This window comes from Otolemur garnettii, unplaced genomic scaffold, assembly GCF_000181295.1.
Source record: "Otolemur garnettii isolate 467f Iridium unplaced genomic scaffold, OtoGar3 scaffold00111, whole genome shotgun sequence".
NCBI classification, from domain to species: domain Eukaryota; kingdom Metazoa; phylum Chordata; class Mammalia; order Primates; family Galagidae; genus Otolemur; species Otolemur garnettii.
Genome location: NW_003852506.1, coordinates 2,650,389 through 2,668,164, shown reverse-complemented (window position 1 = coordinate 2,668,164; position 17,776 = coordinate 2,650,389). Strand labels below are relative to the sequence as shown.

Here is a 17,776-nt window from a genome sequence, read left to right as displayed (position 1 = left end):
TGTTTTTCTAAATAGTTTCTTTTGAACCACCGGAGTTTGAGATTGTTGGTTTTACAGACCATATTAATGTGCTGGTGAAATTTCCTCTGGTCACTGAGGAAGGACTGCAGTTTGATTTATCACTCATCATCGAAGAGGAGTCGGAGGGGATTGTTAAGAAGGTAAGTTGTCTCTAGAGGTAGTGAGTTGGCAACAAAACAATGGACTCTCTCTTTGAAAAAAGAAATTTGCAGTTGAACACTTACAACTACAAGGTCTGATTTCAGGAAAAAGTCTCTATAGCTCATTTCTTGTGAAAATGTATTGATTTAACCCTGCAGTGCAATCTTAAGAGAATAATCCATGTGCGTTACATCAGGGGACACAGAGAAGAGAGAGGTCTGAAGCATGATTTCAGCAAGCCAGGGGGAGAGAGTTCTTTGAAAAGAGTAATTTAGCTGAGCCACACAGGAAAAGCATCTATCTCTGCCTTTTCCCTTGTCACACACAGTGGGGGAAGTGACACTTTCCGGCAGTTCTGGCCACTCCTGATGCCCCCCAAATGACCTGACTGTCAGTAACCTCAGGGTAACCCTGGTGTCAGACAGACCTGGATCTGTTTTCCTTGGCTGCCTCCCTCAGGGTGCTGGAATAAGTGAACGTGGACAAGGTGCACTCACCAGTGGTCACGGCTGTACCTATAGTTTGCATTTGCAGGATCCTTTGCCAATTATAAAACCCTTGAAAGTTAGGTCAGCCTGTAAGACATCAGGGAACAGGCATTTCAGACAGGGGGCTCAGGAAGTTCCAAGGCCCTGAGGCTGGAGTGGGCCCTTGGGTTTGAGACACAGCATGGAGAGGTGGCAGGATTGGAGTGGCGAACAGGAAGAATAGGAAGAGGTGATGGGCCTGGACCTGGTAGGGCTTCGTGGGTCTGAGTCTTCTGAGTGTGACACTGGAGGACCTGAGGCTTAACAGCATCCTGACTGATGACTTTAGAATGGATCATACGGCCAAAGATGGAAGCTGGGAGACCAGTTGGGATAACAGTCACTTAACAGGCAGAGTATTTGACTATTACCATTTTTTCCTTTAATATCCATATGGATTATAATCAACACACAAGAAAAAAGAAGCAAAAATAATAGGGGAAGAATAGGTTCATGTGACTCAGGGGCCATATCAAGTGTCACTAGATATTATATGTCAATCATGTCTTATTTGCATTCAAGCCTAGAGCTGCTCACTCTGGTTTTAGATTGGGACTTCTAAAATAAATATCCTGTGCTTCTTAGGATATTGACAACTCAGTAAGAGGAAAACTACAGTTAATCTTCTTCATTAAAGAAAATTGGTCTTGATTAGATTAAGGGAAAATAGGTAGTATAATCCAGGCCACAGAGGGTGGTGGCTTCTCCCACTTGCTGGTTGAGGGTATGAGAAGCCATCACCTTGTGCATAGATATTTTTTGCACATGGAGCCAATAGCATTTTCAAGTAGACTGGATGCGTGGAGTGGTAGAGAAAGAGAGGAGAGAAGTTGGAGTTGCTGTTAACTAAAACGGGATTGATTGTGGATGGAGCAAGCGGGAGTTAGATAGCTGCTCAGTTTTGGACACATCAAATTCAACGTGCCCATAAGGCATCTCGGAGATGTTGGGCAGGAGTTGGATGTGATGCCCCGAGTCTGGAGTCCAGGGGAGAACTCCCAGCTAGACACATGTCCTGGGGGAGCCTTTGGCTTCTTGGTCTATGTTGAATGCCTAGAGACCAGACGGGATTCCTGGGAGGTAGACATCCAGGGTGGAGCCCTGGAACATTCCAAAATTTGGAGATCTAGCAAATGAGGAAGAAAAAGCAAAAACAGACTAAGAAGGAGCAGCTGGCATGGTGAGAGGAAAAACAGGTGAGCGTGATGTCCTGATACCTGAGAGAAGAAAATTCCAGAGAGATACCGACCCTACTGAGTTCAGTAATGCAAACAGGACAAGTTAGCCGAGACCTGATTATTAGATTTAGCAATATCACTGTGCCCCGATAAAAGTAGTTTGTTGAGTCACGGGGCAAAGACCTCTGGCTGAGGTAGATTCAAGAAAGAGAGGGAAGAGAAAAGTTGGAAATGGAGGGGCAAGCTCATTCTTCTCCGGAGTTTTTCTATGCAGGGGAGGAGGGATACTCGGTGGCCACTGGAGGGGAAACTTTTAGTTTGTTGGGCTGTGTGTTTGTTTATTAAATCCTCCTCCTTCCAGACAGAAACTTACAGAAAAGCATTTTTATAGAAGACTGTATTTGAATGTCTAGAAATCCTCATTTTCTTTTTTTTTTTTTTATTTTGAAACAAAGTCCCACTTTGTCAGCCTTGGTAGAGTGCCGTGGCATCATAGCTCACTACAAACTCAAACTCTTGGGCAAGCAATTCTCTTGCCTCAGTCTCCAAGTAGCTGGGATTATAGTTGTCTACCACAATGCCCGGCTATTTTTAGAGATGGGCTGTCGCTCTAGCTCAGGCTGGTCTCGAACTCATGAGCTCAGGCAATCCTCCCTCCTTGGCCTCCCAGGGTTCTGGGATTACAAGTGTGAGCCATCGCACCTGGCCAGAAGTCCTCATTTCTTTTTTTTTTTTTTGAAAAGAGTCTCATTTTGTCACTCTCGGTAGAGTACTGTGGTGTCACAGCTCACAGCAACCTCCAAATCTTGGGCTTAGGCAATCCTCTTGCCTCAGCCTCCCGAGTAGCCAAGCCCTCAGGCACCAGCCACAAGGCCCGGCTATTTTTTTGTTGTTGCAGCTTAGCCAGGGCGGGGTTTGAACCCGCCATCCTCAGTATATGGGGCCAGCGCCCTACCCACTGAGCAATAGGCGCAGCCCCAGAAATCCTCATTTCTAAAACTGCTAGTGAGAATGTATCTTGAAAACTATAAAATGTGGTACAAAAGTTGTCACTTGTGAAAGAACCTTTATATCATCTTTTTAATTCTGAAATGGAACACAGCTGCATGGGAAAGAAGAGGCAAAGTGTTTCAAGGGAAGAAACAGGAAAGTAGACGTCAGCCTTGGTTCAGTGGCAGACAAGCTGTGTGACCTTGGAGAAGTTACTTAACCACCCTTAGCTGCAGTTTCCTCATCTGTGGAACGGAAATTATGCCTATTTTGCAGACTAATTGCAAATCAAGTGAGTTAATATGTATGAAAGCACTTTCTCAAGTGTAAAGTAGACACATGTTGTCAATGAGACAAGACAATCTTGACATCACAGAGATTATTCCTCTTTGGGACCTTTTCTCCTCATTTGTAAAATGAAGTTGCTAGATGAGATTTCATGGTTGTAAAATATGAACGTATGCACGTGTACATAAATACATGTCTATGTCGTTTTGTACAAATTGCCCTAAGTGACTTATAAATCCTTCTTACCAAGCCTGTGATTTAATTCCATGTGAGATTTGAAGACAAATCCCCCAAAAGACTCCTCTAAATGAAATTCTCATTCAAAGTCTTACTGATTTTTTGGCTATTTTTTTTTTACAGCATGAACCCAAAATAAAAGAAAACACCAGTGGAGATATCACCTATGTCATTGACAAGTTAATTCCAAACACAAACTACTGTGTATCTGTATATTTAGACTCTAAAGACCAAGACACAGTAATAAAATCTCCTGTAAAATGCACCTTCCTTCATCCTGGCCAAGAATCAGGTATGTTAGTTTTTAGAGATTCATGCTTTGAAAATTAATGCTTTTTTTACTGTGAGGGAAAACCTATTCAAAGGGGAATCTGAAATCCGTGGAGTGCCAAAGGTCTTTCTTCCAATAACACACATGACGGACATGTCCTCTATCGTTCAGTCTCCACTATCTGGCAGAGTCACTTTGATGCTGTTCTACCTTAGGGAAGATCAGATAGCTACCTTTACAAGGTCACAGATCCTCTTGAAATGGAAACAGTTTTATTTCAGGGAGTCAGGATTAAATTCAGTGCTGCACACCCTTAGTATGACCATTGTTTGAGCCAGATGCCAGAAGTGGTGGAGTTGCCTGGAGCAGCAGCCTGTGCCTGCATCAGAGCGTGATGCGGGACAGATAGAAGCAGCAAGGTTGGGCGTGGTTCACTTCACTAGTGTGGCCTGGTTCTATTGGCTGTAGCTCACTGATGAAAGGGAAACTTGCCGCTGCGGCCATGATGGTCACTCATGAAGCCTGAAAGCCCTTCTGTTCCAAAGACAGCAGGACAGTAAACAGTGTGGCCCGAACCTCCCTACCATATGGAGAAGTGTGCGGTGAGAATGATCAAACTCAGGAACCTTCCCTGCTGGTTCCTTCCTCAGGAAGGAATGAGGTCTCCGCCTGTTATGACCCCTTCTAAATTTCCCAACACCAGTGGAAGCTTCTTTAATCTCCTGATTTACCAGAATAAAAATAAGGAAGGATTTATAAGGAAATGACTTTTAAGCAATATGGTTGTGAACTGAGGGCGCTACTGCAATGTTGCTGAGCTGTGCTTGAGGTTAGTCTAGCCACAGGGCACAATGATTTGATTCTCCAGTGTTCCTCAAAGCCGAATGATGCATGAACTGATTTTAAAGGGGAAAATGTCTCAGACCTTTAGCATAAGTTATTTCTATAATTTCAAGTAAATATAGGCAAACCTAAAATTGCATATAGAGTTAGTATGTCCATAGCTCTTTAAAAAATGTAAACCCCCAGGATGGACACAGTGGCTCAATTCTAACACTCTGGAATACCAAGATGGGCTCCGGAATTCGAGACCAGCCTGAGCAGAAGTGAGGCTCTGTCTCTACTAAAAACAGAAAAACTAGCTGGGCATTGTGGCAGGCACCTGTAGTCCCAGCTACTCAGGAAGCTGAGGCATGAGGATCGCTTGAACCAAAGAGTTTGGGGTTGCTGTGAGCTATGATGACACCATGGCACTCAACCCCAGGGCAACAGAGTGAGACTCTGTCTACAAGCAATAAATAAGTATATAAATAGATAGATACATATATGTATATATTATATAAACTATGATTTATTTGGTGTACATATAATGTGCATATTTAGGTGCTAAAACTAATTCTGTGACACTAACTAATGTCCAACAATTCGATTTATTTCTGGCACTAACTACCTGAAATTGGCATAGGCTCCACTGGTTCAGGGCTCAGTCCCACAGGAAGGACCCTACTTCAGATGCCAGTCACAAGTCCTAGCTCCCAAAGTGACTTGTACTTCTATCTGACTTGGCTACAAAGTCAAGTTACCATAACTTCTCTTCAGGGTCAGCAATTTGCTAACATAACTCACAGAACTCAGGAAAGGGCTACACTTATGATTACCATTTTATTATAAAAGATATATGAAGAGGTGCATACGACAAGGTGTGGAAGGGTCCCCAGTGCAGGAGCTTTTCTCCCTGTGGAGTCAGGGTGCACCACTGTCCCCACACATCCATCTGTTCACCAGCCTGGAAGCTCCCCAAGCCTTGGTGTTCAGAGTTTTTGTTGGGCTTCATTATGTAGGTGTAATTGACTAAATCATCAGCCGCGGGATTGGACTTGATCTCCAGCCCCCATCCCCTCCTTGGAGATTGGTGATGGAGCTGGAAGTTCCAACCCTCCAATTGTGGGGCTGGTTTTTCTAGTGACCAGCCCTAATCTGGAAGGTGTCTGTCCACATCCCCCTGTGTCAACTCCTTGTCAGATATGATTCCTAAAAGGGACTCAATAGGAATAACAAAAGACACTCCTATTCCTCAGAAGATTCCACAGGTTTTTAAAGCTCTATACAAGAAACCAAAACTCTTGCATACAATAAAAACTCAAATTAGTAACATGTTAGAGCCATGATGATTTACTGAAACTGCATCCCCACTGCCAAGGCAAATGTGTTGGCTGACTGGGAAGGACAAGTAAGGTGCAGGTATCCCTAACTCTTTGACCACTGTACATGATATCCAGATTCTTACTGCCAGAAGCTCAGGAACCAGGTAGGATCTCTCACCATCCACTTGCCATCAGATCTGTCCTCAACTAGCCAAACCCAGGAACCAGGCAGGCTTGGACGGTGAGGGACTTTTGAAGGACAGCTGGAGCCTAGCCTTAGTGTAGGCTCAGCAGTAAATGCAGTCTTTGGGAATACTGCTATGGAAGGATTTTAGCCCAGCTGGATACATGCCTTCCTCTTGCCAAGTCCTAAATTAATTGCTTGGCTCTTTCAATAAGGCCCTGAGGGAAAGATAGCCCTATTTATTCATTGATCGACGTTTATTGGGAGCCTGCTCTGAGCCAGATGCTTTTCTTGAAACTGGGGATATAGCAGTGAACAAAATAGATAAAAATCCCTGAGCTTGTGGAGACTACATTGCAGTAGGAGACAGAATAATTAGATTAAAAAGTAGAATATATAGGCCGGATGTGGTGGCTCATAGCTGTAATCCTAGCATGCTGAGAGGCTGAGGTGGGTGGATTGCTTGAGTTCAGGAGTTCGAGACCAGCCTGAGCAAAGCAAGAGATCATCTCTACTAAAAATAGAAAAATTAGCCAGATATGATGGCAGGTAGCTGTAGTTACAGCTACTCAGGAGGCTGAAGCAGGAGAGTCACCTGAACCCAGGAGTATAAGGTTGCTGTGTGCTAAGGTTGAGGCCACAGCACTCTAGCCCAGGCAACAGAACAAGACTCTGTTAAAAAAAAAAAAAAAAAAGGAAAATGTCCACTATGTTAAGTAATGGTAAGTACCACTGAGAAAAATTAAGCAGGAAGGGAGGTAGAGGGTATGTCAGGTGGAGGGGGTAAGCCACTACTTTACATAAGGCAGTGTCTTGGTTCACATTCCCTAGAAGTAGAGCCTGGGATGGGAGTTCTTGTTGTTCGAGTGTGATTTATAGCGCTGGGGGTGGATCTGGAAAGGAGAATGAGGAAATAGCTAGGGATGGGGGGAGAGAAATTAACTAAGCAACCATGTGGTCCCAGCTGAGCCTTGCTTGAACCTGATCCCAGGAGAGTCTCTGGAGCATGAATGGAGCTCTAGTCAGCTGGTCAGTTAGTGGTGGTGATCTGTGGGGTGGCCTCCAGATGAGGCTGCCCTACTTTGGCCATGGGAATTTCCTCAGAGTAGGATCAGCTCTGAGCTATATCAGCCAACAGGCGCAGCAGTACTTGGGGTGCATGCTGGTAGAGGATTTGTGCAAGACACCACAGCACCCGCCACAGATGGCCAGGGAGGGTCTTCCTGAGAGGGTAACATTTGAGTAAAGACCTAGGGGAGTATGGCAAGCAGAATAATAACCCCCAAAGATGTTCACAGCCTAAGCCCATATATGTAAACAGGCTGCCTTCCTTAGCAAAGGAGCTTTGTAGTGGTGACTGAATGAGGCTCCTGAGATGGGGAGATTATCCTGGGTCATCTAGGTGGGCCCAGGGTAAGTACACAGGTCCTTCTGGAAAGAGAAGGGGAGGAGACTCAGAGTCAGAGAAGGAGCTGTGACAGCAGCAGAGGTCAATGAGTGAGACTTGGAGATGCTATGAAACTGTCTTGGAGGATGTAGGAAGGAGCTGTGGGCCGAGAGACCCTGGGAAAGGCAGGGAAATGGGCTTTCTCCTAGACCCTCCAGAAGCAATGTAGTCCGGCCAAAACTTTGATTTTTATTCCAGTGAAACTAATTTTGGACTTCTGACCACCGGAACTGTGACGTAACATATGTTCATTGTTTTATGGCACTAATTCTGTGGAGATATGTTTCAATAGCAATAGGAAACTAACACAGGAAGTGAAGGAGTGAGTCACGCACATGTATGGGGGGGGGAGATCCCACATGAGGGTTATGCCTGGCATGGTATGGCGGGAGTGAACTGAGCAGGGCAGAATAGTAACAGTTTGAGTCAGAGAAAGGTAGAGGACCCTAGACACCAAAGGATCTTAGAATCCACTGTAAGACAGGGTCCCTCAGAGGGATAAGCAGAATGCCTCCTTATGATCGGACTTAGGATGTAAAAGTAGCTGCCGCAAGGTGGGAGCCAGGCCTGGGCCAATGCTGCAGTAATCTAGGTGGCGCGGGGGGCGGGGCGGGGGGGGGTGCTTTCTGCGGAGGAGAAGTGGGGGAGCTGCAGAAGACTGATGTTAATCATTATCAATCTTTTGACAAAGTCCTTTTCTTTTCCATTAAAGGTAATTGTAATCAGATATTACCAACCCCCTGTTGCTTAGCTCAGCCCTCTGCTTGTGAAGTTCCTTATGTTTTGTTTAAAAGTCTCAGTGAGGGGTGGTGCCTGTGGCTCAAAGGTGTAGGGCAACAGCCCCATACACCAGAGGTGGCGGGCCAACCTGGCCCCGGCCAAAACCTGCAACAAAAAAAAAAGTCTCAGTGAGTCCAGAGAAAGACTGGACTTGGAAAGGTTTGTCCAAGGCCAAAATTTGAAGACACAACCTGGTCTCCCCTTCCCAAGATGGCTTGATCTCACTCATCTTTAAAGGAGATAGTTAATAGGAATAACACCTAATTACAATTTCTCCTCTTTCTGTAGGAACATTGGCAGAATTCAGATTTTTTCAAACAGGAATGTTTAAAAATAGCATGCATGGCTGGGTAAGATGGTTCACACCTGTAATCCTATCATATTGGGAGACCAAGAAGGGTGGATTGTTTGAGCTCAGGAGTTTGAGAACTGCCTGAGCAAGAGCAAGACCCCATCTCTACTAAAAAAATAGAAAGACTAGCCAGGTATAGTGGCTCATGCCTGTAGTCCTAGCTACTCTGGAGGCTGAAGGATGAGGATTGCTCAAGCCCCAGAGTTTGAGGTTGCTGTGAGCTCTGATGACACCATCACACTCTACCAGAGAGCGACAGAGTAAGACTCTGTCTCAAAAAATAAAAAATGAGGTTGCTGTGAGCTATGACACCATGCCACTCTACCAAGGGTAACAAAGTTTACAATAAAATAAATAAAAATAGCCTGCATGCGTAATTTGTAATGACTCCATGAGAGATTTATATATTTTATATTACCAACAAGCTAAAAACAAAAATATCAAGTTGTCATAAAGGACCTCAGATGCATGAGAACACCCCAAATTGAGAAGTATTATCCTAGCATAGTAACTAGAATTTACGTAATCCAGTTTGTAGGATGTCCTAGTACATAGATGGCCGAATCTGCCTTGTAGCTAATAGCTGCTAGTTGGGTGGGTAGATGAGTCAGAATGCCAGTATTATGCCATTGGGTCACCAATGAAATCACTTTGGTTTATAGTATCCCTTTCAGGAATGTAAACTCTATATGTGTAGGAATTTTGTATCATAAAGGTTTTCCTCTGTGGTAGAGCTACATCTGGAACTGTCCTGAATTGACAGTCCCTCATTTTGCTCTCAATGAGGACAAGAGTGGCTTCGTGAGTCCTGTCTAGCAGTGCCAGCATCTTTACTGAGTCCCTTTCTACTAATTCCTTAACCTTCTGAAAGAATTAAAGTATGGAATCCATTTTTTTATTTCTCCCCTCTGTTTTGCCCGAGGCTGTAGTTACAGAATTAATATGCATTCAGGTCTTTCTGGAAAGTCAAGAGAGCCTTAGTTACGTCATTACTGATTTCTTCTCAGTCTAGTCAGACTTTTGGAAAAAAGCCATGTTCAGTCAGAAAGTGGAAACTGTACGAACGAATTTTGATGAGAAGCCGAGGGGGACTCTTAACAGAGCAAAGTGGGCTCTGCAGAGCCTCAGAAGGGGCCAGCTGGTTTTATTCAGGCAGATTCTGCTTTCCCACAGTTTCCCGCCTGCTGTGCAGACAAACTGTGGCCTTTGAGCATGTAAGAGGTAGCTCGTGTGACCTAGCAACTGAGCTCTTCATTCTATTTAATTTTGATCATTTAGATTCAAACAGCCACAGCTAGTGACTACTATACTAGACTGAGGAGTTACAGAACACAAGCGGGAAAAAAAATTGTACTTTTCATAGCTAAATCTATCTTATTGTTGAAAATACACACACTTGGATTGCTCTCCATTCCTTAGTATTTAGCAAAATAAAACTTATTTTTCAAACTTTTGCTTTCTTGATATCAGCCTTTCACATGAGGCCAATGTGTATTTATTCCCATCTATGACCATTTATTGGATTTCTTTTGAAATAAAGTCACTTAATTTTCATCCACAGAAGCATCAGAATCTGCCAAAATAGGAGGAATAATTATCTTGTTTTTGATGGCCGCGTTCTTGACAAGCACCATAGTAATACTGAAACGGATTGGCTATATATGCTTACGAAACAATTTCCCCAAAGCCTTGGTATGTAGTTTCTTTTTTTTTAATTTCCATCTTTTTTATTTCAAGCTAAGAATTTGTATTATATACATAAATATTTTCACAGGAAAAAAATCTCATTTTCAAAAAACACCCAGGTGCTGGGTTCTTTTCCATTCCTACATACATATACAGGGCAGACAAAGTTCAAGTGCAATTTAACAAACTTTCTGTCTGACCTGCATTTTGCGGTTTTAAATAAACTCATGCATTTTCTGTTTGTATACGCTTTCCACCTATTACTTATAATGACCAGAGGAAAGTTCATTATTAGTAATGTATTCCTTTTCACTTCACCATTTCTTAGCTATGGGGCATTTGGACTGATTTCTTTTTTATTTCTTTTCCTTTTCTTTCTTTGGCCATTATGAATAGTACAATAAACATTTTTATATAGATTATCTTTTTTAGATTACTTGAGTGAAACATATACACAAAGTGGATTTATCATTAACCGATTTATAATGCCAATAGCAATATATTGGTGTACATATTTCTCCAAAGCGCCACTGACACTGATTATTTTTAATACTTTTGTTCATTGTCTTGTGTTTAACAGTCCCCTGTAGCTGCTTTCGTTAGTGTTATCTTTATTATCACTGAAAAGAGCCGTTCACTTGTCTTCATTTCTTCTCCGTGCTTCTGCTCAGAGCCTTTATTCAGCCAAGTCTGGGTATTGATCTCACATGTTTCTAAAACTTCCCCCCCGTCTTTTGACTCAGCTGTTTTGGCCCATCATTTATCATTTTTCCTATACTACCACTTGTTTTTTACATTAGTTTTATAGTCTTTCATTCAGAAATATTTTTCTGTTTGAATTCATTCACGTTATTCTCCTGATTTATTCAATTAGAATTAAATATCCCTCCACAGTTGATAAAATTGTATTCTTGTCATGTTGTCATCGTGAGTCTGTCTAGTATTTCTCTATTAAAAATTGTTATGCCAGCTCGGCGCCTATGGCTCAAGTGGCTAAGGCGCCAGCCACATACACCTAAGGTGGCAGTTTCAAATCTAGCCCGGGGCCGCCAAACAACAATGATGGCTGCAACAACAACAACAAAAAGAAATAGCCAGGCGTTGTGGCGGGCACCTGTAGTCCCAGCTACTTGGGAGGCAGAGGTAGGAGACTCACTTGAGCCCAGGAGTTGGAGGTTGCTGTGAGCTGTGATGCCATGGCACTCTACCCAGGGGGAAAGCTTGAGGCTCTGTCTCCAAAAAAAAAAAAAAAATTGTTATACTGTGTTTTTCCTGGAGTGGCTCAGGCCTGGAATCCTAACTCTTTGGGAGGCTGAGGCAGGAGGGTTGCTTGAGCTCAGAAGTTCCAGACCAGGCTGAACAAGAGTGAAACCCTGTCTCTACTAAAAATAGAAAAATTAGCTAGGCATCATGCTGGGCACCTACAATCCCAGCTACCTGGGAGGCTAAGGCAAGAGGATCGCTTGAACCCAAGAGTTTGAGGTTGCTATGAGCTATAACATCATGGCACTCTACCCCGGGTGGCAGAATGAGACTGTCTTAAAAAAAAAAAAAATTGTTACACTGTGTTTAAGTAAAAACTCTAAGAATATGGGAACAGAATGTTCTAGGCCTAATGTGTTTGTTAAATCAGAAATAGATGCTTAAAAAAAGATAAATTATTAAAATGAATAAGTTTAGCAAAGTTGTTATACATAAAATCAGTGTAAAAAATGCTGGCATTTTGGGCGGCGCCTGTGGTTCAAAGGAGTAGGGTGCTGGCCCCATATGCCGGAGGTGGCAGGTTCAAACCCAGCCCCGGCCAAAAACTGCAAAAAAAAAAAGAAAAAAAGAAAAAAAAAAAAACATCTGGCATTTTAATGGCCGGGGGAAGCAACTCATGCCAGTAATTCCAGCACTCTGGGAGGCCAGGGCAGGAGGATCACTTAAGCCAGGATTTTGAGATCAGCTTGGGCAACATGACAAGACCTCTATAAACACTTTTTTTTTTAATTCGCTGGGAAGGGTGGCACATACCTTTAGTCTCAGGAATGATCACTTAAACCCAGGAGTTTGAGGTTACAGTGAGCTATGATCATACCACTGTACTCTAGCTCAGACAACAGAGCAAGAATCAAATGCTTGGATTTTTATTTACTAGCAGCACTCAGAAAATAAACACGAAGCCACTTTTCAATATTCAGAAGTACACAAATGATATGTGTAAATCTTACTGAATTTTCACAAACTGCCCACACCCTTGTGACTCATGCTCAGATAAAGAAAGAGAACATGACCAGTATCCCTACAGTTTTCTCTCTTGCCATCCAGTCTGTACCTCTAACCAGGGGTAACCTCTATCCTGATTACTAATACTATGAATTAGTTTTGCCAGCCTTTGAACTTGATACAACTAGAATCATATAGTTTAAAAAATATACTATTAAATAGTAACAAAAAATATGTTTAGAACATTTGAGGACTGATTCTTACAGCAGATATGCAAACCATTTGTGATAAAAATTATCAAATCTTATTGAAGAGCATTAATAAAGACCTTGTCGAATGTGTGCCCAGACTCACACATATGAAAACATGATTAATGACAGAGTGGGTGCTGTAGATTAGTGAGAAAAAGAAAGACTGATCAATAAATGACATTGGATGCCTACTCCACGTCATGCACAAAAATCAGTTCCAGGTAAATTAAAGACTAATGTGAAAGGCAAAACTGTTAAAAGTTTTAGGAGGCAGTATAGGGTATTCTCTGTGACTTTGGAATAAGGAAGATTCAGATCACATAGCGAAAGCCATACAAGAATAAAATTGATAAGTTTTCTTACATTAAAACCAAGGATTTCTTTTCACCAAATGTCATCATAAGGAGAGTAAAATGATAAACCACAGACTAGGGGAAAATATAGGTAACATAAATTATTGACAAATACTGTACCAATTATATAAAGAGCATCTATGAATCAATAAGAAAAAAGATGAACAACCCAGTAGAATAATTCACCCCAAGGCAGGGTCTGTATAGAGTAAGGGAAGAGCAGGTCTGTCAGATTGGATGGCCTGTGTGGGCACAGAGAGCAGAGAGGAGAGCAATGCCAATGAGAACTCCATGGCTCTTAAAAAATTTTTGGGGCTCGGCGCCTATAGCTCAACTGGCTAAGGCGCCAGCCACGTACACCTAAGGTGGCGGGTTCGTATCCCCAGCCTGGACCTGCCAAACAACAATGACGGCTGCAACCAAAAAATAGCCGGGCGTTGTGGTGGGCGCCTGTGGTCCCAGCTACTTGGGAGGCGGAGGCAAGAGACTCGCTTGAGCCCAGGAGTTGGAGGTTGCTGTGAGCTGTAATGCCACGGCACTCTACCCAGGGGGACAGCTTGAGGCTCTGTCTCAAAAAAAAAAAATTTTTTTTGGGACCATTCTTCTCGCTGATCATCCTGCTGAGGTCAATTTGACAACCAGGACCCTTCAGAGAGGGGAACACTTACCCTGCCTCCTATTCACTTGAGCTGGGTCCTGGAGGTGTTTTCTTTCCAGGGCTGGATTAGAATAGACTTGTGTCCCATGCCTGACCCTTAGGGGCCATCTGCATTAAGGTCCTCTAGACCAGAGGAAACATATTATTTCTCTGGGCCTTTAAGCCTAATAGAATCAGTTCCCTAGAGTCTTCCCTTATCCCATGGTTCCCTGGCACCACTGAAGAATGTTTTGGAAATCTGGAATTGAAATCTATGCACCTTAAATGGAGAGGTTCTTCTGACAGGCAAGAATCATCCAAGGGAGAGGAAGGCAGGAGGGGTGAGTCCAAATAGAGTCTCTGGTCAGACAGAGACTGGTTTGAAATCCAGCTGTCATGAACCATGAGCAAGTTTCTTAACCTCTGTACCTCATTTTCTTACCTGTAAGTGGGCATAAGAATAGTAAGCCTGGCTCAGCGCCTGTGGCTCAATTGGCTAAGGCGCCAGCCACATACACCTAAGGTGGCAGGTTCGAATCCAGCCCAGGCCCACCAAAACAACAGTGACAGCTGCAACCAAAAAATAGCCAGGCAGGCATTGTGGCGGGCGCCTATGGTCCCAGCTACTTGGGAGGCTGAGGCAGGAGACTCGCTGAGCCCAGGAGTTGGAGGTTGCTGTGAGCTGTGATGCCACAGCACTCTACCGAGGGGGATAGCTTGAGGCTCTGTCTCCAAAAAATAAAAATAAAAAAAAGAATAGGAAGCCTACTTCAGACTGTGGCTGGGAGGGTCATGTAAATTATATATAAAGCACTAAGACCAGCGGCGGGCAAATTGTGTGCACTATATATAACTGTCAGCTATGATTATGGTTCTGATCATTATCATCATCTGCATCATTTTACAGTCAATCTCATTAAGTTGTTTTAATTTCTTTTTAATTTTTAAAAATTAATTAATTTTTTTTTTCTTAGAACCAGGGTCTTGCTATGTTGCCTGGGCTGGAGTGCAGTGGCTATTCACAGATGCAGTCACAGCCCACTGCAGCCTCGAACTCATGAGTTCAAGCAGTCCTCCCTGAAGTCTCCCAAGTGATTGGGACGACAGGCACATGCCACCACACCCGGCTCATTAAGTTTTATTGTGTGACATATAAAGAGCAAACACTGACAACTGATACAGACTCTTTTTTTTTTTTTTTAAGAATTTTCATAACTTTTCAGTCTGGATTCCCAAGCTACCACCGTGCGAAGCCATGGACTTAGTAGAGGTCATTTCTATCAACAGAAAGAAGAAAGTGTGGGATTACAGTTATGATGATGAGAGTGACAGTGATAATGAAACCAGCCCCAGAACAAGTGGAGTTGGTTACACCATGCACGGCCTAACAGGCAGACCTCTGAGCCAGGCCTCTGCTTCCTCAGCCACATCTGTGGAGTCCCAGTCCACAGACCCAGACTCCTCTGACCAGCCTGACCTGCCTGAGGCTCATGCGGAGCTCCCCGTGATCCCAGCACACAGCCCCTGGCAGTTGGAACATATAAGTGAGCCCTATGAGAGGAGAGAGAGTCCCCTCCAGGATCCTTTCTCTGAAGACAGCAGCTCCACTGAGCAGTCTGGAGACAGAATTATCTTCAATGTAGATTTAAACTCTGTGCTTATGAGGGTCCCCAATGACGATGACAACAATGACAATGACAGTGACAACTCAGAAGAAGACCCTCTGATGTTGTTATCTCTTCCAGAAGAGACAGTTGATCCAGAGGATCCACACACAATGGAATCAAGCCTTCTGCTGGCCAGTGGAGAGGGGACACAGCCAACTTGCCCCAGCTCCTCTTCAGAGTGTGTGTGGCCTGAAGATGCTCCATCTGATAAAAGTGATGCTGTGGAGTCAGATGCTGACTTTGGCGATGGCTATGTAATGAGATGACTTCACAGCTAACTGTTCAAAGAACTTGGACAGACAAGTGCCTGGAGTTCTCCCTCCTTGCACCCTAATTTGCTGTTTTGTGGTCTGCAAGTGTGGGGGAAGGGTTGGGAAACCGTGGAGTGTGTCTTGGTCTTCGCCGTGACACTGTCTGTGCAGTTCCCAGTAAGGGGAACGTAGTATCCTTTGGTGCACTGTTTACATGTTCAAAGAGATGCACTTGGAAGGGAGCGCGTTCTGCCATTCCCTTTACACTATTGCACTTAGGATACATTTAGGATGTATCTGCGTGGTGTTTCCCAGGAAGCACCCCTGTGGTTTTCAGGGGTGGTTCAGGGCCCTGTGATATTTCTGGGAAATAAATTGGGCCTGGGTGGGAGTGGGAGAGAAAAGGAAAACACTCAGCAGAGTTCCTGACAGCAGCAGTCATCAGTGTTTAGCAAGCAGAGCCCCTGAGCCCAGCTGGTTCAAGAGCTGCAGAGTGGGCAGGAAAAGAGGCTGGAGGTGAGGAAGGTGGCTGGAGAGAATGGAAGGGAAGGACCAGCGAGGTTGCAGGGCACCTCACCCATGTCATATTCTGTCTCCCCCACCCTGAGAATTCTACCCTGTCCAGCCCTCCCCGATGTGTGTTGGAGTCCTCCCCCAACAGACGCCAGGCAGCTAACTACCAGAGAGAGGAAACATTGAAGGGGAAGAGGGATGACATTTCAGTGCCATATTTTAAGACAAAAGAAAAAAAAAAGCCCGAAAGCAGAAGTGCTTCATGGTCTTCAGAAGAAATATGGCATGTAAGTCCCTGACATCCTAAAGCACTTTAAAAGTGCTTCATGTGCTGATTCCAAATGTCCTTTATGTGATTACAGTTCCTGTGAATATGAGAAAAAAAAAGTGAGGTTCTGGAAAGTCACATAGCAAACAGTACAAGGGCTGGGACTCAGATCCAACTGCCAAAGTTTCACTGTGTGATCCTGGGCATTTGCTTAGCCTTCTGAGCCTCCGTTTTTTTCGTCTGTGGAGTAAGAGGTAATCTCCAAGATCCTAAGACTTTAGAAGCAAGATTTAAAAATGCACAGGAATAAAGACTCAGGTGTCAGTGTTGTGACCCTGGGAGGCTCCTAGGATGAGCCTCACTCCCCTCACCCTCTCAGGCCTTTCTCCTAGGCCCATTCAAGAGGACAAACCAGCAAACACTGTAACCTAATTGTTTGTATCCTCATATTAATCTGAAATTAAAAGGGGGGGAACAAAAAGTATACGGGTCCTAGTTCAAGGACTTAAAACAGATTATCCGTGTAATTGGAGGACTGTGAGGAGGGAAGCACTTATTTCATGACCTGGAATCCTACAGGAAACAGACCTCGCCATATTTGCAATCCATTTCTCTGCCCTCTGAATGCATCTGTTTTACTCTGAAAGATTTCTAGATTGATCTTTTGGTATAGTGTTTTTATGGCTGTGTGTCTGTGTGCATTTTTTTTTAATTTTGTATAATTTTGTATAATGGAAGTTAGTAAACGGTAATATAACAGTACTTTTTAATACAAACTTGGCGTGGTCTTCAGAGTTGTGTCTCATTGGCCAGTGCACCCACCATTAGGTGGGTGCTTGTGCTGGTATCTAGGGGTTTACCCACCCCCTCAGCCTGCGCCCTGGCTAGCGGGGGCACTCTGACCTGTGGGAGACCCCAGAAGGTGCCATGCATTACACAATACGGATTTTCCACATTCACCACTGATCGGACCGGATTTTCCAAACTCACCACTGATCAAGCTTAAAAAGAGGAATTTAACGCTTTCTCAGCAGTCTGGTGAAACTAGATATTGCAAAATGCACGACCTAGTTCTGTGTTTATCTGTCCCTGGGGAAGGGCAAACAAGACCCACTCAAACCGGGTTTGCTGGTGGGGTGCTTTTAGGTACCCTGAGCGCGGAGAGGAAATCGAGAAGGCATGCAGGTTAGCAGGAGAAAACCTGGGGCCTGCCGAGCGATATTAGGAAAAACTGCCGCCGTCCATGACTCCATCATCCAGGTCTCCCCCCTAGAGTGGTATTTTAATGTGCTTATTGAACTTGAGGCCCGTTGTCCTCCTGGTCACCTGGCCTGGCACCGGCCTCGCGCCCAGGACTGCAGGAGATGCCGGGTGCGCTGGGG

General features: G+C 44.0%; 1 protein-coding gene across 5 annotated transcripts in view; it reads left to right on the top strand.

Moving 5' to 3' along the window:
* IFNAR2 (interferon alpha and beta receptor subunit 2) overlaps nucleotides 1-15,640 on the top strand; it is a 39,199-nt gene extending 23,559 nt beyond the window's left edge. For 4 of the 5 annotated variants that reach the window (XM_023517420.1, XM_023517421.1, XM_012809710.2 and 1 more), the window contains 4 exons: nucleotides 16-161; nucleotides 3,506-3,674; nucleotides 10,122-10,252; nucleotides 14,900-15,640. In XM_023517420.1, coding sequence (XP_023373188.1) covers nucleotides 16-161; nucleotides 3,506-3,674; nucleotides 10,122-10,252; nucleotides 14,900-15,628 — 1,175 coding nt within the window. In that variant the 3' untranslated portion in view covers nucleotides 15,629-15,640. The remainder of the gene's footprint in view (nucleotides 1-15; nucleotides 162-3,505; nucleotides 3,675-10,121; nucleotides 10,253-14,899) is intronic. The other variant, XM_023517424.1, reaches the window with a different exon arrangement.
* The last annotated feature ends 2,136 nt before the right edge of the window (nucleotides 15,641-17,776 follow it).